The sequence below is a fragment of the Argiope bruennichi genome, chromosome X1 (genome assembly GCF_947563725.1).
Source record: "Argiope bruennichi chromosome X1, qqArgBrue1.1, whole genome shotgun sequence".
Classification (NCBI taxonomy): Eukaryota; Metazoa; Arthropoda; class Arachnida; order Araneae; family Araneidae; genus Argiope; species Argiope bruennichi.
Genome location: NC_079162.1, coordinates 25,688,526 through 25,715,744, shown reverse-complemented (window position 1 = coordinate 25,715,744; position 27,219 = coordinate 25,688,526). Strand labels below are relative to the sequence as shown.

Here is a 27,219-nt window from a genome sequence, read left to right as displayed (position 1 = left end):
ATTTGTATACAAATGTGAATGACACAAAACAAGGAAATTCTGGGGAATAATGGCATATGTTGCTAAACATCCCTTTATTCAGTCATTCCAAAAAAATTTTTCAAATTCCTTTAAACGGATAATCATGACTCTTGATATATTTTCAGTTTCTTAGATTCTATTGATAGTGCTAAATGCGATGATGTCAGCAATTTTAAGTCGTCAATCATTAAGCTGATTGCGTCATTGTTACATAATCTATTATGATTTTCTGTTAGATCCCGGTTGCGTGCGTTATCATTTAGTGTGGTGCGACTATCCTTTTCAAATAAGCTGGCGAGGTCTCATTTCCTTGTTTTTCTTCGAGAAGTTAAAAACGTCTTTAAAATGTCAGAGAAAGGCATTATTAGAAAGGCAGTAGACATTCCACCAAGAACAAAGTAAATTTTAAAGTTATTTCTTTGCATTTTAAACTATGAAAGAAAATTTAGTTTAGACATAATGTATATTTGTGTATGCTTTACATTGCCTTTAGGTATTATAGATTTGTTTATTATTATTATTGCCTTTTCATTGTAAATATCAGTGATCTAAAAATGTAGTAAATTCTTCTTCTTAAATTTTAACCTAACACAGTATCTTCTTTTAGTAGTAATTTTTATTGCATCACATTTAAATTAACAGTATTTTGAATATAGTTAACTTAAATGGATTAGTTTTTTTTTCTCTTTGCATTTCTTTGTGTATTTATTGAATTATCTCATTGCAATACAAAATGCTTTTATAACTTGTTTAGAATAATAACTTGTTTTATTCAATGCTTCTATAACTTGTTTTATTCAATGTAGAAAATTCTGCCATTATCTCAACTTATATTTGTCAGAATCTTGTGATTATTTTCATACATCATAAAAAAAAATCACATCATTTATATTTATGATTATTCAAGATTCTATCTTTTGTATCTCAGTTTCAAAAATATCATGATTTATTTATTGAAAATTGGATTTCCCTCTTGAACTAAAAAAATGAAGCTTCTAAGGCTTGATAACTTTTTATATCTTTCCTCCCCCCCTTTTGTATTAAAAGAGACTGAGCATCTTATTATAGTTTGTGAATTTTCTAAATTATACTTTTAATACCCTGTTTTTAAAACTCAGTATGTACTCTATTTTAATAAAGTAAGAGTTACTTACAAGTCAAAATTTCACCCCTTCAGGTTCCGTTTATTGCTTACTGCCTCTAGTCTTACTGGCCTTTCTTATCTACTCACAATCAATAAATCTTTCCTTAGTTGGATAGGTGGCTGGTTGCGATGGTGTCCTACTTCGACTGAGCTCCTGGAACAGGCGGAGGCAAAAATGTTTTCATGTAAGATAGTTTTAAATGCTACCTATTTAAATGTCGTATAAAAATTTCAATATGTGGAACATTTTTATTTACATATTAATAATATATACAATAGATATATTTTCTTATAATTTGATTAATTTTCTTACTTAATTTAATTATAATCCTACTGAATGCTTTACATCATGCATTATCAATTATTTAATTGCTAATTAGTGAACAGCACATTAAATTTTATTATAAATGTTATATTTTAATGTAAATTGTCACATGATTAGGTTAATTTATTATTTGGAGTTTATGTATGTATTTTAGATGTTTTATTATTTCATCCAATCCTTATCAATTTTTATTCAATTGTTACTGATTAGTAAGTAATGATTCTTAGTAAGGTAGTATATAAAAAAAGAAGATTTTACTTATGCTGCCACAAGGAAGACTTCTGATATGGAGATGAAAAATTGCTATATTAATAAGAAGGTTCTTGCGTCTGTAGTTTGAACAGTAATGGTTTGGGATTGCATTACTCTTTCTCTAGTGATGGGGCATATCTGTGTATGAGGAGTGGATGCATGGGTTGTGCTGTAATGTGGACTAATTATTTGAGTTAACCACACTGTTTATTTTTATCTTTGTGGTAATTCAATCATTTGGATACCCCAGACACTATAACATATCAGTTTTGCATCTAATTGTCATTTTGCTGTTAAAATTAGTTAATACCTATTTTTTGTGAACATAAATTGAATTTTTACTTTTATATTGATGATATTGCTTGTTCTCGTGCTTTTTTATATTCTAGTAATATTTTATCAATGAACTTTTTCATGTTCATCTGCTATTGAAATGAATATTTAGTTTCTTTTTCTTTCTTTCTTTTCTCTTTGCTTATTTGAGAATAAGTAATTTTATCTTTCCAAATCACAAAATAGGATTAAAAGATAAGAACAAATAAGTCTCTAATTTTGATTTTAACATGGTGTCACTTGAATTGCTAAAAGTTTAACATAATATTCTTGTTCTGAAATCCTTCTAAAAGGGGTTAAAGCACATCTACTTAAAAATTTCTTATGCATCCCAAATTTTTAGACTCGTAAGATTTTTTAGAATCACGATAAGAAAGTTACATACTAATGTTCATTGCATACCTTTCAATTTTAACACATGACATCACAACTTTACTATGCTGCATTATATGCATTTGCAAATAATTGAAACTGTCACATTTACAGAACCATCTGATATCCGTGAATGCTGTATCTTATCTCATTTTTTGGTTTCAAAGTAGATACAGTTAATAATTGTCTTAAGTCCTTTTTATTAAATAATGATGTAATTTTTTTTTTTTTTTTTTTTTTTTGTACAGTCATAAGCTGACAAAGAAAAAGCTTAATTATCATGTTGCTTACTTTTATTTTATTTTACATTTTAGGTTTTGAACTTCAGCTGATACTTAATAAATGCACAACTAAAATTTCTCATTTCTATCATAAATTTAAATTTTACGTTTAAATAAGATTTTGTATAATTAATTGGATTTCCTCTCAATTTATTCAAAACAGTTTATATTTTTGAACTCTAAAACTATATATATAAAAGAAAAATATTTCCAATAACTTTTTCATCGGATGTGTGGAATAAAATCATTCAGATGTAAAAGATATAAATATTTTTAGATAGCTATTGTGTGTCACTGTAAGTTTTACTTCACCAGTTGTATGATATGGCACCTTCCAATAATTTCTTTAAACATCTGATGATTTAATTAAGGTTTTGTTATTTGAATTTCTGTTTCCTGTTCAAACCATTTCTTCTATTTTAATTATTTTAGATCTGGAAAAACCTCCTGAAACTACTTTTGTCCCAATAAATTTGAATGAAGAAGATGGAGAGTACAGAATAAGAACTTTTATGGCTAATAGAGAAGCAGACGAGAAAGTCACTCCTCTTGTACTTCTTCATGGGTTTGCATCAGGAATTGGACTTTGGGTATTAAACATTGACAGTTTATCGCAAGATAGGCCATTATATGCTCTGGATATTTTAGGTTTTGGGCTGAGTTCTCGTCCTGTTTTTAATAGGGATGCTGAGGTAGCTGAAAATCAATTTGTGGAGAGTAAGTATTGTCATTTTATAAAAATGTTTTTATCTATATTGATTCTTATATATTTTATATTAATTCTGTACCTCTCCTGTTTTAGATAAAAAATACATTATTGAAAAAATTGGCAATTCAGTTTCTCTATATATGTTTTTATATTAATTATTTAATTTTATTATTAAATATTAATGTATTAAAATTAATTATTAAAGTATTAAAATTAATCATTAATTGTAATAAGTTTTAATTTAGCTTTCAGAAAAAGGTATTTGTATACCTTTATTTGGATTAAAAAGCACATTAGATTTACAGCATGCTTTTGGTCTACTTTGCATTATTTTTTTGTCATTGTTTGCTTGTACTATTTTCTTATTTCAAGTAACTAATAATGGGAAATACAGTTTGTTGCAAATCTCTGTCTAATATTAATTATAGTGGAACCTTGCTTAACAAGCATTATTCATTCCATAAATCTTACTCGTAATGCAACACTTCTTAAGCAAAACTTTTTTTTTTTTTTCCCTCAAGAATCCATATAAACTAGGACTCCCAAGAAATATTCCACTCCCAAGAAATATTCAAAAAAATTTATAAATATGTAATTTTTTATTCATAATGTATGCTTTTTTTATAAAAAAGCTGTCTAAATTTCAAAATTTTTGAAAATAAGACATAACATTATCATTAAAGGATAAAGGAATATGTAATGTGCATAGCTACTGCCGGATTAAAGTGATGCTTCTCAACACCTGATGCAATAATTTCTCGTAATTTCAGCATCTACCTTATTTCATTGGATAGTTGTTGCTCTTCTTAGGCTATTATTTCTTTCTCTCTTGACCAAATTTCATCTGCAAATTTTTGCTGTTATGCTCCATAGGCTCTTCGGTGGTGCTGGCTGTGCTCTTCTACCAACTCATCAGTGTCGCTCCTGTCTACCTTTAGCCCCATAATCCTGGGCAGAGATATAATCTCGTAGATTAACCGCTTCAAGATGAACTGCATATATATGCATTTCATTGATTAACTGCTTCAAAATGAACTGCATATATATGCATTTCATCCATTAACTGCTTCAAAATGAACTGCATATGTATGCATTTGTTTTGGATTCTCCTAAAGGTCTTCTACCAACTCATCAGTGCCGCTGCTGTCTACCTCTAGCCCCATAATCCTGGGCAGAGATATAATCTCGTCGATTAACCGCTTCAAGATGACCTGCATTTCATCGATTAACTGCTTCAAAATGAACTGCATATATATGCATTTGTTTTGGATTCTCCTAAAAGTTGAATGTTGTATCCTTTCGGCAGGCTTTTGGAATGAAATTATTTCTATTAGTTGATGTTAATAATCCATGTTTTTATGAAGATATTGGTCCCTTACATTAGTATTCTTTGAAGGTTAAATTGGGTTTGGGCAAGTGCCTGTGAATCATTAGATTTTCACGAACATAAATAGAAACCTGTTTTAGCTAATGTAAAGGGAAACATGCTCACTTTGAAGGGGTTGTTTTAATTTATACTCTCATTTGGGATTAAATGTTATTGTAGCAAGGGTTTTACTTCTCTTAGTTTCATTTGTGCTACAGTCATGGCTATAAGACCACTTATCTTCTTGAGAGAGTCATAGTATATAAATTAACGAATGATTGTTCTATGGATTTTTTCCAATGACAGTATCAAATTATAAATTATATATGGTAAAATAGATGCTTAAAAACTTAGAAGGTGCATAGTTTGCTTAAAGCATGTTAAAAATCGAGATACTACCTATGAACAATCTGTCTTTACTGATCAGCATTTCGGGTTATTTTCATATGACTTTGAAGCATTAATTAATACAATTTGTATGAAGTAATTTAAAAATTTTATTTTTATTTTTAATATTTTGCGTTAATAATCTAGTGTTACTTCATGTATTATCAATTCATAATAAAATACACATTTAAAAAAAATTATTATAGAATATCAAGCATTTTTAATTAATATTTTCAATCATGATTGAAAGTATGATATCTTACATATGTCATATTTGGCAGATATTTAAAATGGATTTATTTATATGTAAAGAGTACTTTTTACGAATTATTATGTTCATTTTTATGAAATATAATGTGCAGTAGACTTAGCGAAAGAAAATGTGCCAGCCTGTATGGACAGTTGGTGTTTGCTTGGTCCTGTCCTGTAGGAATACTTCTTCCTACATGCAACTGTTTATTCAACCAAAGCTTCTTCCATCCAAAAATAAGAATTATCTTCTGACAAATGCTCAGTACAAACTCATCCCTGAGATGCAGGCCATTCCTGCATGTGATGTTACGACGTCTCCTTGTCCCTTGTTCTGCAAAACGTCTTTCGTTAAATGAGTCATTTTTTTTTTGGTTTACTCATTATTCGCACTATTCATTATGGGAGGCGCTCATTAAATGAGGTTTGACTGTATTGGAATGGATATTATTGGTTTTTGACAGCAAAGAATTGTCTTTTATGAAGTAAATTTTCTGTACTAAAAAATGTGCCATGTGGGATTATCATGTAACAACATATAGTTCTGTATCTTAGCTTGTAAGTCACTGACAGCAATATGATGTTATGTACTAATTCTGCAGATATCTTATATTTTTAAAAATGAAAGCTGTGGAAGTGACTTCATTCAGATCTGGCAATGTTTTGCGAATAGTGCTCTGCTGCTGCAATAGCTAGTGCCTGTAGTGTGCATATTAATACACATAAATAAATGAGAAATTGAGTGTCTGATTAACGTCTTTTAATTTTTATTTTCTTTGTCTTTCAGATAGAGATTTAAGTAATTTCTTCATCAATTTTTATACAAAATAAGGAATTAATATTTAATATTGATGATAAACTAAAATTTAATATGAAGATTTATACTATTATATTTACTGAAAAATTAGAGTTGTGCCTTTTTGCATTCCTTATGCAAAAGTCGTCTTCTAGTTATAATATTTATTGCTTATCTTTATAATAGAAAAAATATGCTATTTAAAATGATTTATTTAATCCTATTAAAATTACCAGCATTGTAAGAAATTCAGATATTCTGCAGACAGCTTGAGGAAGTACGAAATCTGTTTTATTTTAATGTTTCACAATTTTCTAATGAATCATATATAATACCGAGCAAATATTTAGAATAGCAATTGCATTTTTGGAAGGATAAGAAGTGTTCTTTTGAAAGGCTTAAAATGAATTGCATGGGCAGAAAATATAAATGTATCTTTAACATTTTATCACAGTGTATAATTCTTTTGCTATTGTCATTATGAATTGTAATCAACTCTGATTTTATTTCAGGTATCGAAGCATGGAGAAAAAAGGTTGGATTAAAAAAGTTTATTCTACTTGGTCACAGTATGGGAGGATTTCTAGCAACTGCATACAGTATAAAGTATCCAGAAAGAATACAACATTTAATCTTAGCCGATCCATGGGGGTTTCCTACTCCTGATTTAAGTGCAAAAAAAGTTGAATTGCCAATATGGGTGAAAGCTATTGCCGCCATGTTAAAACCATTTAATCCTTTAGCAGGTCTAAGAGCAGCTGGGCCATGGGGTAAGTTCATTCTTGAAAAATTATTAATTGTCTTCATTCATCATAGATGAAATATATATTTTGAACTTGCATTAATTCAAATAAATTTGAATTTCATTTATATGAATTCATTATATGTGATATTTATAATATAATTAAAATACCTTCTAATTAATTTCAGTTATGATGTGTAAAGTTTATATTTAGTGCTATAGTATTTGTATTTTGAAATGAGAAATTTTAAATTTGTATAAATATTTATATAAATTTTTGAATAAATGAAAAAAATAAATAAAACAAATGCATGTAAACTAAAGTCATCTATTAGGAACGAGGATTATATTAAATGCAATCCCACTTAAACTTTGATTATAATGGGTAAAAATAGCAATGAACTGAAAAGAATATACTTAAGTCAAATTTACTTAAGAAATACTAGGTCCTTACGCTAAACTTTTTAAAAATAAATACATTGAACATCGATAACTAATCTGTAAAATCTTTCATTAGCAATTTTGTTATATACAGTCATAATTATCAAATCATCATTCTCGGTCAGCTATAATGGGGGGAAGGGAAGAGCAGCTATAGAAAAAGCTAAAACAAAACTTTCCAACTCTTTATCATTCGCCAAGAGTGAAGGCGATTATGAACTTCAGAGTTTTGGTTCTCTAGGAATTGTAATTAAACTCTAGGATTTGCCATTTTACTGAATGCGTATTGTCGTAAAAATACTTAAAAAGTCCTTAAATTTGAAAACCAGTTTCAAACATTTTAAAAGTGCTTAATTTTGTAAAAAAGGCCCTTAAAAAATAAGAGGAAATTTGACAAGAAATTGCTTCTAAGATATTTTGTCATATCCAGTCTGGATTCAGTGACACATCTCTATTATGCATCCACAATGATTAAATCAAATGCATCGCCTTTCTCTCCCTCTTTTATATATAGAATTTTTTGCAAATGATTCAGTGGTATGTTTATTGAATTGACATATTTTTATTGCTCTGCATATAAAGTATTCAAATCTCATAATTATGATGCGAGTAAGAAGCATCCTCAAGGCAAAAATTTAGAAATTGTTGACATGTAAGTATTTCATAATTAAGGCTGCATTAAATATTCATTCTATAAGACAAAGTTTAAAGCCATGTTCTATAGTCTCTTAATTGCAGTCAGCAGGAGAAACAGGAAGTGTTGTAACAAAATTTTCTATCACTAAATTTTTAATAAGTCATAAAAGTAGTTTAGAATGTTAGTCTTCCAAACTTTCATACAAGATTTTTTTTATTTCACCCATAGTTATATACTGAAAATTTTCCTTCAATGTACATTAGAAGAAAAGAAAAGCTTGTAAGTTACAAAAAGGTTTTTCTTTTATGCTAAAAGGGGACTAAGCATTGAATATGCACATTGCCTTGAAAGAATAATATGCACACAGAATCAGGGATCAAAATAATAGAATTAGAACTTCACCTAAATCCAAAACTAATCTCTCCTACAGAAAAAATAAATTTATTTCTCAGCATTATTTTAATATACATACAAAGTAAGTATAAACGAATTTCTATAAAAATCAGCAGAATTCTAAATTATTTGGAAGGTGCTTTAATTAATTTTTAAATTATGTGATGCTACATTTTTTTAAAAATATTTATGTATTTTTAGTTTTGTTATGATTAAATTCTAAAATTTTAATTCAATTTATCTTAAAACTCAGTTTTTGAGTTATGCAGCTTAATTATTTTGGAAGAAAATTTTTGAGATATTTAGTAAAATTTTATTATTTGCATTGCCCTTATTATTTTTTTAAAAAAAGATTTCATTAATTGTTTTGTTCATTTTCGTAATTTTGCATACTTCCGTTTTACTAAGTTAATATTTCCCCTTAATTTTTACTTTCATTACAATATTGATGTGTAGTTTTTGAAATAAAAATCTAAATTATTAGTTTTCTGAGTTATTTTCTTTTCTTTAGCTTTATTTTCGTTGTTTTTAAGGCCCAGGTCTGGTGAAACGTCTGAGACCAGATATATTACGAAAATTTGAAAATATTGTTGCTGATCCATCAGATGTTGGAAATTATATTTATCATTGTAATGCTCAGTATCCAAGGTAAGAAACGTGTTAAATATTTAAATAATTCATTATTAATTCCTTTTAATGCAAAATTTCATTATGTAATTTAAAATTAATCCTGTTGTACATGTTAAAATTTTTATTTGAGCAATTATTAAACAATGATGTTATTAGTAGCTAAATTACTCTCTTTTCGTGTTTTTCCCTCATTAAGGAAATAATCAGATTATAGAAATATCAAGTGTTCTAAATAAATATTATACTTGAATAAACTATAACATTGTCAAACAAGAGTGTATGAAAATGTCATCAAAGTATTAATTTACGCAAATCAATTATTATTGCATTTCTTATAATAAGGAATAACATTAGATCTTCAAGAATAATAAATTGTAAAAAAGTATACGAGAGTGACCAATTTGTTCAGTCATTTGTATACTGCAATTTTAGTTGCCTCATTTCAATCTAAGAGCATATTTTCATAATGTATAATTCTTAATTTTTCATTATAATGATTAACTGTAATATTCTTAATATATAAGTTTAGTATTAATTGTTTTTATCTTGTGGAGCAGCACATAGGTCATAATTAATGTGTATAGATATTTATAGGTTTGTCCATTTGCTATATAAGTGATATATTTTAATTCATAGTTCAAGATTTGTAAAGTATTATGCTTTAGAAAGTTCTCTCTAATCCCGGGCTACCTTTAAATAGAATCAAACTATTTCCCTTATAAGGAATTTTATTATATTAGAAATATAATAAAATTAATTTTCTGATTTCTGATAAATTTTCGAATTCATTTTCCGATTCCTTTACATAGAATAGACTATCACTTAAGTTCGAAGTATAGTGAACTTAAATCCAGTTTGATCGAACTTTTTATACGCTGGTATCTAAAATTGAAGAAATCTTAATCATGTCTATTGATTTTATTCCAGTAAGTTAAAATTCGAGTAAGTTCGAGTCCAAGTTAATATATAGAGTGAAATGAGTTAGTCTAAATAAGTGGGGGGGGGGGGGATACAATACAACATCAATTTTAGAGAAACCAAATTAATAATTTTATGTCCAATGTTATTGGACATTGGCCTTTTTTACCAAAATGTGATATCTAGTAATACTTAGAGGACTGCAAAGAGTTAAGCAGATTTTATATTTTTTCGAAATAATTAGTTTTGTTTTTATTGATGTGATGTATATTTTAAGAATAATAAACTGATAAAAAAAATATGGGTATATTTTATGATTTATTTATTGGAAAAATAAAAATTACATATACACAGTACTAAAAGCATGCATTTTTCTAATACATAAATTTCATTTAAATTATTATGTTTCTCATAAGCCATATAACAAGGTCGATTATAGTTGAAATGATTCCTTGGTGATGTTTGATAAACAGTTGATGATGTTTTCAAGATGGAAAGCCAATTGTAAAACTTCCTATTAACCAAGAGTAGTTTCATGATGTTCAGTATCTTGAATAGTGTTGTGAATGTTATAGACCAATTTCAGATTACAAGTGTCATCACCTGAAAGGCCATTTAAAAAATCGCTGCCAGCAGAGGATTGACTTGTGGCATTAAATGCACACTGCTATTGAAAATAATAACAAGCAGAGAAATTTGTAATGATATTGATGAAATTTCCAGCAATATCCTGTAGGAATAATTTCGAGGAAAACTGTTTATCAATTGCAAGTGGAAAAAGGCCTTATGATGATTATGAAAGATGAGCAGTGACCATCAATAATGTGCCTTCAGTACTTTGCAGAAGATGCCTTGGAATTTGTTGAGCCAGGAAAAACATTTCTGGACACAGCAAGATTGGGGTAGATTTTGTACTATTTACTGATGAGTCAAGATTTAATATGGTGATTTTCATTTTCATTTGGAGAAAATCTGGACTCCAACATAAAAGAAAACGATCATTTGTTAGAAGTAGAGTTCTTGTGTAGAGAGAAGGTAAAGAGTTATATGGTCGTATGCTACTACACGTCTTTTTAAATGAAATATTATGACTGCATAGTACTATAAGAGTGAGACCCTCAAGCAATATTTTAATCTTATTTTATCCGAGGATTTTTATAACCAAATTTTTTATGGGCGCTATCTCAGTTTAATGTTTTTTGAGAAAGAAGCTATGCACCATTTAGGACGGCCATCAAAGTCGGGGCGCCAAAATCTCGGCGATCATGTATAGGATGTTCAAAGAAGCACCTCCACACATATGATGTCAATCTCTCTTTAGGCTTTAAAATCCTTGCTATTGGAAGATTGGAATTTCTTGCCACTAGCTGTGATCTATAATCTCATTTTCAGAATGAAAGCCTCAAGAAGGCTTTTGAAGACGTGCAGGATAGCAACAATTTTAATTTACAGAACGATTCTAGATTGATCATGTTTAATCTTTGGACCTTTTTCTTGTCATTTGTTTATCTTATTCTTTTCTTACTCTTGTTTTCTTTGCATGTATTTTGACTGTCTCATAACAATGAACATGTTCTCAGGATTTTATTATATTGGGGAAGTCACTCATAACCTTGTTTTTAGATACCAGGATAAAGATAGAATCTCATTCACCTGGATGTTCTTATAAGTTATATAAACGTATTTTTTTTTTTTTTTTTACTATTGTGTAATCAATGGCTAAAAGTAAAATGCATCTAAAGTAAAAGTATTCATATTTAGGCTATAAAAGTATTCATATTAGACTATTATGTCCTTTATTATCATTATGTTTAGGAAGATAGGAGTGGCTTGCTCTGTTGTGATGCTGGGGAAATGCAGGATTAATTACAGTTAGGAGAATTAAACAACAATATTCGGCCTAGCTCGCTAAATAGTATGACAATGATTCTTTGTAAATAAGGTTAAATAATATTTTTCTTCGCTGGAGACATGAAGGTAAAAGTAGACATCACCAGTAATTTACAAAGATTGGGACAAAAATTTTTGAGGAGGTCCCTTTGAAATTTATGTTTAAGCACCACAAAAACTAAATTAAAGGGAATGGAAGGTTTCCATTGGTTTTCAGGTAACTCACACATTTTCTGATCTGAAAATTGTGGATTATGCTTTGTACATATAGTTAGGCATGTGATTCTTCTGCAGATCTACAGTTTTATGTTTTTTTTTTTTTTTTTTTTTTTTTAATCTTCTAACCTTTTTCTGCTTTTTTAACAAAAAAATTCTGCACTCTATTACTAAAAAATCATCTACCACAAAACCTGTATTTCAGTGGGAGGTCAAACGGCTTTCTACTTCATCCTAAAGTCCAGATTGGATTTAATGCAGAAATTCAAAAAAACTTTACTGAGAGCATATAATGAATGTACATGAATATTGCAGAAGATGCTTTTGGGTAATTTGATGTAACAGCAAATTATTCAAGGGCATCTTCGACAATGTTTGTGACCATAATAATCTGTATAGAAAATTAATTGATCATGTTTATCAGAAGCATTCTCTTTGACATCAATAAAAGGTCTTCCTAATTCTTATGACTAATGTCATTTGTAGAAAGAAGTATATATGACTTGGAGGTACACGAATATCCTGCTACCAATTCACGGCAACCACAGCAGAAAGAACTTGTGAATAACTGGTGGATAGAAGTTGAAAATTTCAGTCAATTTCCTATAGTGCTTAAAAAGGCATGTGCCATGCTCGCTTATTCTCTTGGATATGAAGGTTGAGCTGAGTTTTTATCATAAACTCGGACGTCACTTCTGAAACATATGGACTAAATGTAGAATCGTTTGATACCATTCAGAGAGTGAAATGTGAGCTAGTGTCTCAAAAGAATTTTGTAGTTCAATTGTATAAAAAAAAGAACTATATTAAATATATAATGAAAAATATCTGCAAGAACAGGAATTAAGCAGTAAGGAACTAGAAAGCAAAAGTGCTTAGGGGAAAAAAAAAAATGTTTTTGATGAACAATTAAGTCTTAGGAGAAAGCTAATTTCGAAGAAGCTGCAAGGAAAATATCCAGCTAAATTGCAAAGAAATATTTATTTAAAAGAATTAGATCCCATATCCAAAAGATTAATGCTCCTAAGCAAACTCTGGAAAAACGCTAATTGAGTCACGCCAGTGAAAGTCCTGTGAAGGAAACCAGTCATGTGTCCGAGATATATGGCACAAATCCACTGAGAATTAAGAAATGTTAACTAAATATATAAGTGAGGCATATTTATAATAAAATACTGGCTTTCCCCTCTTATTTGTTGTCTTATGTATATTTGAATTTGTTCTGAACAATATACTTCTTAAATAATTTGAGAAAATCATATGCTGTTGTTTTCTTACTTTCATAAATATTTTGAAATGAATATAAAATCCAGTTGGGCTGCTGTTTTGATTACTTTTATGTACATTGACCATTTAATTCATGCTTGTTGCATGTTTTCCCTTCGCATGGTTCTTGTTGCATATTTAGATTTCCTTTTTTTTTTTTTTTTTTTTTTTTTTTCTTTTGGTCAATTACATCCCTGAAATAACAACTATGTACAATATTGAAAGCTAAATTTCTTTCACCAATAGATCAAAAATTTGCTATAGTTAGAGCTTTTGTGCTCCAACATGACATTTTTAATGTGAATATTTTGCATGATTATTTTAGAAATGCTTGGTCTTTTAGCATGGCCTTTTGGTGAAACAATACGTTGTTTTACATGATAAGGTAAAACAGAATTATTCAATCAGCCACCAATTTTAATTACATTTAATGAATTATCCAAAAATGATGACATAAACTTTAATTTACTAGCAAAAGGTTATCTGCTTTTCGTTACTTCTTCTTACAAATTCTTCTGCAAGAATAACTTTTTGAATCAATAAGATAAGCCGGTACTCGCTTTTTTGAATTTCAGCGGTTGATAAAGGACCGGATTTCTTTTGATTTCTACAGTTGCTTATAAATTTAAGAAGAAAATTGAAAACATTGATAAAATCTATATAATTATTACTAATATTTAGGAATCTAATTATGAATTCAGACGAATCTAGAGCCAATTAATTGTGAATAGTAATGTCCGAAAGTTCACACAAAAATTGAAAATCTAAGAATGTATCAGCTAGTTTCTGGTCATCAAAGTTCAAAGGAACCGATTCTTGAAGGTATGGTGGGCATTTAAACCACATCGGAATAAATTCTCATGAAAGCACAACTCTTGTGTTTAAGTTCGATGGTACATACTGCCATTCACAGTTTTCAGTCATATGTTGAATCTTAGCTGTTTTAAGAGGGTGAAGTGATGTCTGGATTCAAGTTAATGAGATGATTGAATCAGTATGCAGTCGCGGAAAAAATGGAGCCATTCAGATTTATTTTGCAGTCGACCATCCTATGTGAAAACTAAAAGTGCTATTTTAAAAGTAGCTATGAATACTAAAAAACGTTGTGCCTTAAAATTTTCGTAGGAGGTTGTCTACATGTTTGAAATTATACAAACTTCTAGTTTCATACGTCAGCACCCTTTTTTAATATTATGAATAGATTCCCCATGGGGAAAAATAACAGGAGTGCAAATTTTGGTTAACACACAAAAATTGAAAATCTAAGAATGTATCAGCTAGTTTCTGGTCATCAAAGTTCAAAGGAACAGATTCTAGAAGGTATGGTGGGCATTTAAACCACATCAGAATAAATTCTCATGAAAGCACAACTCTTGTGTTTAAGTTCGATGGTACATACTGCCATTCACAGTTTTCAGTCATATGTTGAATCTTAGCTGTTTTAAGAGGGTGAAGTGATGTCTGGATTCAAGTTAATGAGATGATTGAATCAGTATGCAGTCGCGGAAAAAATGGAGCCATTCAGATTTAATTTGCAGTCGACCATCCTATGTGAAAACTAAAAGTGCTATTTTAAAAGTAGCTATGAATACTAAAAAACGTTGTGCCTTAAAATTTTCGTAGGAGGTTGTCTACTTGTTTGAAATTATACAAACTTCTAGTTTCATACGTCAGCACCCTTTTTTAATATTATGAATAGATTCCTCATGGGGAAAAATAACAGGAGTGCAAATTTTGGTTAATATACAATAATTACTTTGGGAGATTTTTGACATTTTCTCTTAAGGGGTAGTTTCCATATTTAGATGTATAATATTTTGATAATCTCTGCACGTTGGCAATAGCATTTTTTAAAATTTTTATACACTTAAAAAGCATCTGTAAAGCTACAATCTACATGTTAAAATGGATTGTTATTTCATTCATGACAGATTATCTATCCATAGTGACAACTTTTGGAAGAATTGTGATTATTTTTTGCAAAGGAATATTCAAGAACACTGAACGTTTTGTTTAAATTGCACCCGAGCATGATTTTTTGTTACGCTGATGGCACCAAATTGGAGAGTTATGTTGTATGAGCAAAATATATATATTATTGAATATATTTTTATTATTTAAAAGAAATAGCAATTTTAGTGTTAAAATTAATATCCTACCGATTCAGAGAGAAAAAAATTAACTTTTTTTTTGCACTTTATTCCTACATTTTTTTATTACTATATACTATTCTATTATCATTGCTTTCTATATATAAATAGATATGAAATGATGCACCTCTTTATTTTACAAGCAAATTAAAGCATTTCATTCATTCATTCATTTATCATTCAGTTTTCTTTCATGCTTTACCGGCAACTTAATGTTCTATGCAAATACTTTTAGTTTGCCAAAGATTTCATCGTATTCATTTATGTATACAGGATATATGCATGTTACAGACATGCAAAGAAAATTTAAGAATATTACTCTAATTGTTCATTCATACTTTTAATTTCCATTATTGTAGTACTTTATAAAGCTGTAATTCATCACATATCTTTCTACTTTTTATATGAATAGAAATTTGAAAAAAAAAATTATAGTTATATGAATTATTATATATAGTTATATGTATTATTGTATGTAATTATAAGAATAATTAATTAAATATAACAATAAAAATAATTATTATATATAGATTATTATAAGAAGAATTATTTCTTTGGAAGTTTTTAAGAAGTAACCAGTTTAATAATCGAAAATTTATATTACAACCTATTTGCTTAAACAGAATAAAGTTAATTAAACTAGCAATGAAAAATGTTGTATTTATGAGTCAACTATGTGAAATAGATTAATAAAATAAATAAAAAGAATTACAAATTGTAATAATATGTATAATTTACAAATATATATGTATTGTTACAAGGTATCAAAATTAAATGCTTAATAAATTATGTATTGATACCTGCATTTTTTTTACTTACTTTCTTATTCCATTTGTGATTATGTACAATAATTATAATTACGGCAGATTAATCTTATGAAATTTGAAATCTGTAAAAGAAATATTATGCACGTGGACAAACATACGTAAATTTAAACTAAAACAAATTACTCTTTTCTTGTTGGAAAATATGGAGTTCGTTATCCATAAATTATGAATTAAAAAATTAAAGAGTTAAATCCTACGAAGTATTTATTACGAAGTAAGCTTATTACAAGGGCGAAGACTCATCTGCATTTAAAAGTAGCGACTGTTAATAAAATATAATTACAATGAATTTTTTTTTTTTTTTTACTTTGATTTCATATTTTTTTTCCACTGACGAATTTTTTAAATATATTTTTATATTCTAACACTGTAGAAAATTATATTTATTTCAAGCAATGCTTGTTCAGCTGCATTTCAATACCAAATAAAAACTGTCGATATTTTGAAGTTTGTGAATGCACCCCTAAATGCATGGTTTTAGGAGCACACAGAAAACTTAATGTAATGGGAAAATTACTTGTAGGAATGACCTGAAATTTTGCATGACCCCATAAAATGGTCCCCCCCCTTCGATTTATGCCAAAATGTAAGTATGTTGCAATTTAAAAATTTTTAAACTTATAATTTTGTATTTTTTCACATAATAAAAATTACTTTGTTAAATATGTAAACAAAATGCGCAGAATGGTTTATATTTTCATAAGAAATATAGTTTAGATCTATAGCTTTATAAATTGAAAAGTCCTATAGCTTTATAAATTGCTATTTTGAAGATTCAATATCTGCTCAACCTGGTTTTTAGTTCAGCTGCGAGAAGACACCCATAAAGTTCTAGTCTTGGAATAGATATGGTTTTGGGAAAGGAAACTTGTTACTTGTTTGCCAAATTTTAGTTGTTTAATTATTATTGGACATGACACACTGAAGGCAGATAACCGCGCGATATACTTATGATGAATCATAGAAACAATGCTGCAGTAATTTCCGCGGGCTGTCGATGAAAATCCTTCTAGGAATCTTTATTTGCTCAGTCGTCTTTTAGTGATGAAGCTAAGTGATTCCACTCGACTGCAATGGCCTGAGGGAGAGGGTCATAAAATACATTTCTCTAACTCCATTTTTGAAGTAAAATCTTCATTTTGCAGCAAGTAAACTTAAACCCAAGTAAAACTAATAGGTCATACAACTTTACGATCGCAAAAAGTAGATTTCTTTCTGTGAGGTTAAGCTCATTCTCACAGTCAACTTTAAAAATAAAATAATCACCCAAGTGTAATCATAGACAAACTGATTAACTGAGTTAATTAATTACTAAATTTCTCGAAATTTTCCCATAATGGCTGTCAGTTTTTTTAATTAATTTTTTTAATGAATTGATTTGCCGCAATGAAATCAACTTCTCAATAAAATTTAATGGAATTTTGATGATAATTTTGAGAGTTATAAGGTTTTGAAAATGGCACTTCCAGTGTTGAATGGATCTTATGAACTTGCAGCGATATCTCGGAAACTATAATATATTTCTTTAAAAAATTTTCTTTCACCTAAAGTAAATTTTTGTATTTCATAAAGTCATGAAATAAATACATAAATAACTCAAATTTAATATTTTTCTTATGAATTTTTATAGATGAATGTGAGAAAAAATTGAGCTGTAATATGGTAACATTTTTACATGGGAGCAAAATTCACATGTTAAAATGGCGAGATCCAAAAAATTATGCTCATATCCCAAATGGTTCTAGAAATATTCACAAAAATTGTAAAATTCCCGCAGTTGATTTGCAACGGCCACTTTTTTAGAGACTATATCATAAATTTATATGTATTTATAGATATACTTTATGATATCGCAGTTAAATATCAAATTTATTTTCAGATCAGAAGATTTTAATGTAAGATGAATTCTGCTTAAAAAAAAAAATGTTTTTTTTTCACCCACTTAGACGATATGAAAGTAAATTGCAGGACAGATTGACTGTAGGAATGTTTAATTAATTTTTACTTTTTACTTGCAATTATCATTTGCAAGTAAATAAAATAGTGATCCAAGGAAATCCGTACCATTTCTTACCATTCAATAAATTAACTAATGCTAAAATAAGGAAATTAGCACCTGTTATTTATATACTTAGTGGCGTAATGCTGCACTCATTCAAATTTCTTTAATTAGGTGGAGAATATTTTAAAATTATCTCTAAAATAATTTCCTTAGAGTTATAAAATAATCTCCTCTTTGCAATTGCGTTTATATAAATATATATAATTATTTTTCTCACCTCTAGTTCGAGTATTGTAGCATGATAATGTACTTTTCTCAATTTGTCTTGATTATATCAGACGTTCTATAACAGAAAGACTGTCCGTCACTCTATCATTCTTACAGTAGCAAATTTAATAAATCTTCTATCCGATTAATAATTGTTTACGCCTGAAAATAAAAGTCCGTCTTTTTAATAAATGCCTGTAATTTCATTTGCTTAAAATGTCTTTACGGTATGCGCGTTTCACCAATCAGCTACTGTTTAAGGGGGATATAAAAGGGTAAAGCAACGTATTTCATTCGCCATAAAAATTAAGATGTGTGTTCAACTTTTAATGGCGGGATCAACTGAAAAAGACCAACCGATGAATTGATTTTTAAAGTAATGAAAATGCTTCAATATTTAAATAAAAAAAAATTATTTTTTGAAAAGTCATATTTATATTGAAAATAAATCTTTTTTGTTCCCCTGAAATTACTGGGATAAAATTCGCGAAAGAAGTTTTATTTTTCTCTTAACAAGTTGAGATTTACTTAATTTATGAATTCCGATGGGTTGGCTCTTAATGGGCGGAGTTTTCGGCACACAAAAGTTAGTGTATTTTTAGAACTGTTGCGATTTTCGGAACGAAATTTCATACTCATGCATAAAAAGACCTGATGAGTCTAATTAATGAAAAGTCTGGATTTCCGTAATGGAAAAATGTAGAGGTAGTGGTTAATTGTGTTGATTAACTCGGTTAATCAGTTTGTCTATCTTAACAAACCTGTCCTTTTAATCCATTTCCATCGACACCAATTTTGTGAAGATGCGATAATAAATAACATAGTTACAAAGGTGTTTTTTTTTTTTTTTTTTGTGACGACTCTACAAAATGTCCTAGATACACATGTCTCCCCTAAATGTTAATGTTTGGATGGATGTTATATGCTGAATATAAGACATAATCCTGATTTTTTGAGCTATGCACATGTAAGTGATAAGGATTTCATATTTTGTGAAGCTGCTTATCTTGTGAATAACTGCAAGAAAATAATGGTTAAAAAAATGGCTTAAAGATTTATCCCTATGCTTTTGTAATTTGTCCACTGACTTTTATTTCTTAGATACTCTGAGTAATGTATGAGGTTTAAAATTAAGTTTCAAAAGATGAATATCATATCCTTCTATAAGTTTCAATAATTGCAATCTGAAATTGATTTGTTTTCTCATTTTGATTGGTTAGTGTTAGTTTCAGTTTATATAGTGAAAATGTCTTCTTGATTTATGAGATTTATGGTACTTCTGTAATGGATTTCTTCTTAATGAGACAGAAACTTGTTTAGAAAATAGAAAAAAGATTGTCTCACTTTTGAGATTTCACACTTAAACAATCTTGAGTTCTCTTGCAGATATGAGTGCACTGTGGGTTATTTAAAACTTACCTGTTTGAAATATTTTAGGTATTGAAGAGTGTTTGTGTTTTTATTCTTTTCTGAATTCGTTTACGGAGTTTACTTCGATGTTGAAAAAAAAATTATTTGAGTTTGTAAAATTAGTTGCTAAAATGAAAAAAAAAAAAAAAAAAAAAAACTTTCGCTATACATGGACACCAGGCGATCTATCCGCTGAACCAATCGAACCAAAATTTAAGATATGGCTGTTTGAAGGTATGCGCTCGAGATTGTAATTATTTTTAAAAACATTGAGGTCACGGTTATGGTTACAGTAAAAGAATTTCGAAATATTCGAATCTCAACATCCACTTTTTCTTGCGCAAATTGATCAACATTTTGAAAAACCATAAATGTTATTGAGACAATAAGTGAATGTGAAAATAACTGGCGTAAGGAATTTGCAAAGAAAGACATTGCAAAGGACCAATAACTATACAAGAGAGAAAAGAAAAAAAGCTTTTATTGGAATTTCTAGTTTTCAACGTGTCTAGGTTTGATATGTATAAATTATAATTGCGCCATGTGGTCTTTATTGATTTTCTTTACTATTTTTTTCTGAGAAGAGTGCATATATGATTGGCACCAAGAATTTCAAATTTATTATTACCTTATTATTAAATTTATTATTTCAAACTTATTTATTACCCTTGTATATCTTGTGATAAGCATTTGTTGTTTTATCCAGCTGATTAAATTTGTTTTAGTATTAAATATTTTTGTAAGTTGCTTTTGTTTTAGTATTAAATATTTTTGTAAGTTGCTTTTAAAAACTACAAAAGATTTATATTGTTTAGGAAATTTAATATTTGATGTAATTTAGTGCTTGTTTAGTTATATAAAGTTCTCTCTGATGTGGTTTATTAATAATTTCAGCTTTTTTTTTTATGCCTGTTTTCCTTTTTTACAAGCTTTCAATTTTTGAAAACTGATTTGATGCATTTTAATGATTTATATTAAAATTAAAAATTCAGATCTTTCGCTGTTATGTTAATTTTAATTATGATGCACCAATGATATAAGTTTGTTTAAAAGATCACAGAAATATTTCCATTACCCACAAGTACTTCATTCAGATATGAATCAGCATGAAACAAAAATATCGTTTTTGCGCAAATATGACATGTGCTACATGGAATAAATATAGGACAATATCCATACTGTGAACTGTGTACTAAGCAAACTTCATACGGTTGTTTTATTATTTTAACCTTAACCATAGGCTACATCTATAAATTAAATTTCATTGCGTTAAAAAAAATTCGTCGTTCTTTGAAAGTTTCATTGCTGCATTTAGTCAGTGGCGGATTTTGACAACATGAGGCCACAGGCACTAAATTATTTTGAGGCCCTCTTCTAGGTAAATTCTATTTATAACAAGAAAATAATATGAATTAAACTTATTTTAGCTTTTAATCTTAACTTTGCGCTTACTTTTTAGCAATTCCTACATTATATATATATATATCAAATAGGTGAAAAAAGTTGCACCTTTTTTATATAAAAAAATTACTAACATGAAAGGATAAAATGACAGTTCTATACAGTAACTATAAGGAGAAAATATTCTTATTTACATTTCTTCAAAACTTTGAATTGGTATAAACAATGTCAAAATCCTTTGACCGAAGGATTAAGTGTTATTTTCTATTAACAATGCAGATAATAAGAAAGAAAGGAAAGACAAGAAAAGAGATAATCTTATCTCTTCTAAGTTTTTTTTAAAAAATTAATATTTAGAGAAATTTTAAAATAGTTCTTAAAAATATTATCTAGTTGAAACTTAAAAAACCGATCATTAATAACATTTGCACCTTTTCTTCTAAAATGTCCTGTTCTTAAAAAGGTATGATATAAATTATAAAAAAAAAAAAAAAAAGACATTGTGTTCCAAAATAATATAACGAAACAAAAATATATCACAAAATGCACCGATATCCTAAATTCAGTTCATTCACATATTTTCTGATATAGAAAGTAAAATTAGGTTTATATTTTTGGACGCTGATGATAACAATTATAATGCTAAATAATAACAAGAAATTATATTTTTCTAGGAAGAACAAAAATATATATTAAGTAATGTTAAAATTATAAATTGTAAAAAAAGAAACAGACGCCAAAAATAATGGAAATAAAATTTCTACAAAAACAGAAACAAGTATTGAAAGCCATAAAAAATTTAAAATATGACTTTTCTTGCTTTTAATTTGGAGAATTTCTCGATAAGTTTTTCATAATCTAATTCCTGTACTACCTCATTTTCAATGAATAATAGTGAAAGCTCATTTAAATGCGGTTGACTCATTGTATTTCGTAAATAGTTCTTGACGCATTTTAAAACAGAAAATGATCTATCTCCGTTTGCATTGCAAATTGGCATGGTGAGGAAAATTCTTAAAATTATTTCCACGTTAGGAAGTATTGTTTGTTAGCCATCCACAATCAATTTATAAATATCAGTTGGGTTTGAAATGTTTTCGTTTTTTGCATATTTAATAAAATCCTGTACTTCATCTTTAAAATAATGTATTTCAATATCATCGCCATATTTTGTCGTTAAGTTCGTTATGCAAATGTCAAAAGCTTTTTCTTCTAAGTTGACGTCAAAAAAGATTTGAAAATTATTTAAAATATGTTATGTATAGAACTTTTTTGAGAAATTTCTGAAATAAGAGTAACACATATTACATTATGAACATTAATTATGAATTTTTTTTTCCGTCGAAGTAAGCTTCTTGTCCTTTCTTTTCATCAAAGTGGTACTTTCTCTCCCTTTTTCTACTTCCTTTATATCTTTTAGTATCAGTAATCTGATTGTCTTCAGTTTCAATATCTTGGAAGTTTTTCCTGACTTCCAATATGAAATCTGATAAGGATTTAAGGAGAGTTGAGCACCATACAGCTATCATTTTCAAGAAGATTAAAAATAAAATAGAATGTTTAAAATAAATTACCGCTATTATTACAAGAGGAAAACTAATAAAAAGCATTAACATGTTATTTTGATAATAGTTTTAACACCGAAAAATTCGTAAATTATAGTTATAAATTTATCAAATGGAAAACATAATTTTAAAACTTAAAATTTAAAAATTAAAATTAGACTTAAAATTTAAGATAAGCTAATAAAGTTTTCATTAATAAAGTTTTAAATGATGTAATTGTGCTAATAAAGTTTTCATTAATAAAGTTTTAAATGATATAATTGCAATGCACAATATTTCATGCCAATGTAAGTTCATTATTTCCATATTAACAATCCGTTCTGCTCTGGTTATTAAACTTATAATTAAAATAATCGTTTTAAAAGATTCATGGAATTTAACTTATTAAAAAGAGAAAGAGTTAATATGTATCAAATGTACCATTAATGTAAATTATTTCACTGATTTATACCAAAATCGCAGTAATTGTTTAAATGATTGTGCGTTAAAATCTTATTTCCGACAGTTAAAATTGTTATATTTGACAAATCGTCACGATATATATATTTATAACTGCTTATTTATAATCCGCGAACATCAATTTAGAAGGGTCAGCTTACTTTAACCCCCTTTTTCACAGATGTGGATGCATCATCAAATTACAAGACCCTTCCAGCTCGTAAACGTGCCCCTGTGTAACAAGAAGAAACGTTCACGTTGCCTCAGCTTCGTTTACTGCCATTGCTTCTGAACATTATTAAAAATATTTTATTTGCCACGTGCGCACGTGGCACGTTGTATTAGACAAGAAATTGTCACGATATATATATATATATATATATATATTTATAATTGCTTCCCTCGAACATAAATTTAGAAGGGTCAGCTTACTTTAACCCCCTTTTTCACAAATGGGGAGGCATCATCAAATTACAAGATCCTTCCAGCTCGTAAACGTGCCCTGTGTAACAAGAAGAAATGCTCACGTTGCCTCAGCTTCGTTTACTGCCAATGGTTCTGAACATTATTAAAAAATATGTTATTTGCCACGTGCGCACGTGGCACGTTTTACTTAGGAGGGCGAACACACAAGAGAGTCGGAACTATATATTTTTTCTAGAGTTATATAGCATGAATTTAAAATTTAAAAAACAAAACAAAAAACTAGCGAATTTTTAAGAAAAGCACAGCAGAGAAAAGATTAAATCAGAAACTTTAATTATCAACTCTTTGACTTTAATAAATGGTAGCATTCGCCTGAATGAATTCATTTTAATAAAAACTCCACCATTTAGCTAACAATTAGTTTTATTCTATTGATTAATAAATACCATTCGCGTGATTTTTGTACCAAAATAATAAAATTTTTGCAACATTTTTTTGTGATGTATATTTTGATGAAATCTATTGCACGAAGAGTATTTTTTTAATTGCTTTTTTTTCTATGTTGGCAATAAATCCTAAAAATAATGTCTCGGGAGGTTTGTTAAGTATGTTTTTAAAAAATTTCAAATAGGAGAATTCGAATAATATATTCCTTATTTATTATGGAAATTTTTTGTGTTTATTTAATGTTTATTTAATTTTAAATTGATCTAGATAATATTTTGCTAACAAATGTCAATGTTTTTACATTTTATATATTGTTACTGTTGAAATATCGACTGATTATTTTGACTCTGAAATTATAATGAGTATAATCAGTATTGTTGTAAGAAGATGCTATTATTATAGAATATGATAAATTATGCAGATTTTAAATGTGATTTTTAAAGTTTTAAAATCTTTTAATATTTCAGTGGTGAAGTAGCATTCAAAGCTATGAGTGCTCCTTTTGGCTGGGCCAACCGTCCTATGATAGAAAGAATTTCTCAGTTGAGACAAGATATCCCTGTCAGTTTTGTTTATGGAGCTCGATCTTGGATTGATAGCAGTTCTGGTTACAAAATTCGTGAAATGCGAGAGAATTCTTTTGTTGAAATTAAGGTATTTTTTTCAATTCTAATTAAAGTTAATTTAAAATTCTAATCATTATTCTAATCAACTTTTAAAAAATATATACTATTAAAAATCTGATTTTTTTAAAAAAAAATTTTGGTTATCTTATTTGATATTTCAATCGATTTATATGCATTTAAATTTTTTTAGCTTATTCAAGGCGCTGGTCACCATGTTTATGCAGATAAAGCTGATGAATTTAATGAAGTTGTTTCTAAAATATGCAAAAAAGCTGATGTAAGAAGGGTATCAACTTATAGTGGAAAAAGTACAGATATTTCCAGTGCCACTTTAAATGTAGATGGTGGTGAAGAAAAGATAATTTTAGATAAAGTTCTATAATTTTTCATGTATTATCACACATTTAATAAAAAAAGGCTATGTTGTGTTGTATGAAAGATTATCTGAAACATTAATTCACTCATGTTTTGCATTTTCAATGTAATTTACGTATTAATTTATCATATAAATTGAATTTATATAATATGATATTCATATATCGACATCTATAATTTTTTTCTGTGTGTGCAGTGTTATTTAATTCTGTGTAATTTTAAAAAATGACTGCATAAGTCGGAGTATTTGAAAACGTAAGATTTTTTAAATATTTTTGTATACTATTATTTATGCTTATAGTATCTATATTGTATTAAAGTGCAATTTTTCAAGTGAATCAATGGCAATAATGACTTTTTTTTTTTTTTTGATATTGGATGAAAATTGCAGCAATTTGAAAGAAATTTAAAGAAAAGGCTTTCTTTCATTAGAGTTTATATAAAAATTTTAATGAATTTATACATTATGGACTTTTATGAGCTTATGAAACTTGTTTGCAACTTTTTGGAGCAATCTGTGTATTATTTTTATAAATAATGCATATGATGTGCTGATGTCTTATCAATTTTTTTGCAAGAAAAATCATAATTTTTACTGTTTTATTGAAATGGCAAACTAGATAATATGTCAAAGCAGTATTCTTTATTTACAAATAGCATTTTGCTTTTGATAGTACTTATTGGAAATTATTTTGTTACCACTGCATAAAGAAGTTTAGAATGGTTGTTAGTTGCTGTAGTTACATGTATAGGGAAAAAATGTTATTGAGATTTGTTTCTGTTATATCTCTACCTGTTAATTATTATATTTGTATGAATTTAGACATTTGTAGATTTATTTTTTATGCTCATATTTTGATTATTAGTGTTGATATGCGAGCTTTCTTTCAAAACTTGTTTTCATATTTCTCATGTGTTGGTTTATTGTTATTGATTATCTTACATTTCTTTTTTGTTACTTAGTTTCTTTGATGCAGACTTCATATTCATTTAACTTCTAATTTAGGTAAATTTATTATTTGTTCACTCATAATTTTAAACTATTATTCTTATAAGAATATAATAAAAATTATTTATAACATAATTTTTTTATTCAAGTAACGTTTATCTATTAGACTTTTTTTTTTTTTTTTGCAGAATCAATTAACAAATTTTTATTTTTAATTAAAAAATTTCAGTTAGGTATGTAAATTTTTAGTCTTTGCAAATTATATATTGTAAGATGTACTTAAAATTTTTTGTTCCGATGTGTAGATTTGAAACATACTTTATTTAATAAAACAATGTAATCTGTGACAAATTTCATATTCATAAAATTCAAAATTGCTATGTCTAATGGTAAATTATTTATTAGAATGTTGTACCTTAGTTTACTTTTTCTTCTATTTATTTAAGCTTGTATTTTCTGTAAAAAAAAATAAAATATATGCACAATAATGTATTATCATTGAGTATTTCATTTCAAGAATTGCTCCTCTTGCAGCAGTATCACATATGAATTCCCAAAATTGGAAAACAATCTTCAGACCCTTTCTTTTGTTTATCTTACAAAATTTGCTTGTTTATTTTTTTAATAAATCTTTAGGACGTCCAAACAGGACAATTTTATATATGACGAGAATTTTTCATGTTAAGTGTGAAAGTTAATTTTTTTAGAAGTAAATGCCTGTTAACTGAAAAATATATATATTAAAGATTGCTCACTTTACATTTTTGCCCTCTGTGGAAAAGTAATCTGTAGCATAAAACAGAAAGCATCAATTTATTGACCCAATGTTACTGGATTTCTTACAAAGTAATCTCTGACTTCAATGTACTTCTGCCCGCGTTTCTCTCTCAAAACATGCTTCAAAGTCATTTTGTGAAATCCCGTCAGAGTTCATAGCGAATTTGCTTTTATGGAATGAATAGAATCGA

At 27.9% G+C, this 27,219-nt stretch overlaps 1 protein-coding gene across 2 annotated transcripts; it reads left to right on the top strand.

Moving 5' to 3' along the window:
• On the top strand, nucleotides 1-26,609 carry LOC129958735 (1-acylglycerol-3-phosphate O-acyltransferase ABHD5-like). Of its 2 annotated transcripts, none has more exons than XM_056071391.1 (7): nucleotides 1-419; nucleotides 1,199-1,350; nucleotides 3,161-3,445; nucleotides 6,748-7,005; nucleotides 8,982-9,096; nucleotides 24,769-24,955; nucleotides 25,118-26,609. In XM_056071391.1, exons 1-7 carry the CDS (start codon nucleotides 367-369, stop codon nucleotides 25,307-25,309), a joined length of 1,242 nt encoding a protein of 413 aa, XP_055927366.1. In that variant the 5' UTR covers nucleotides 1-366; the 3' UTR covers nucleotides 25,310-26,609. The 2 variants fall into 2 exon arrangements, with proteins under 2 accessions (XP_055927366.1, XP_055927367.1); XM_056071392.1 differs by having other exon boundaries at nucleotides 1,274-1,350; nucleotides 25,118-26,608.
• Nucleotides 26,610-27,219: the final 610 nt, after the last annotated feature.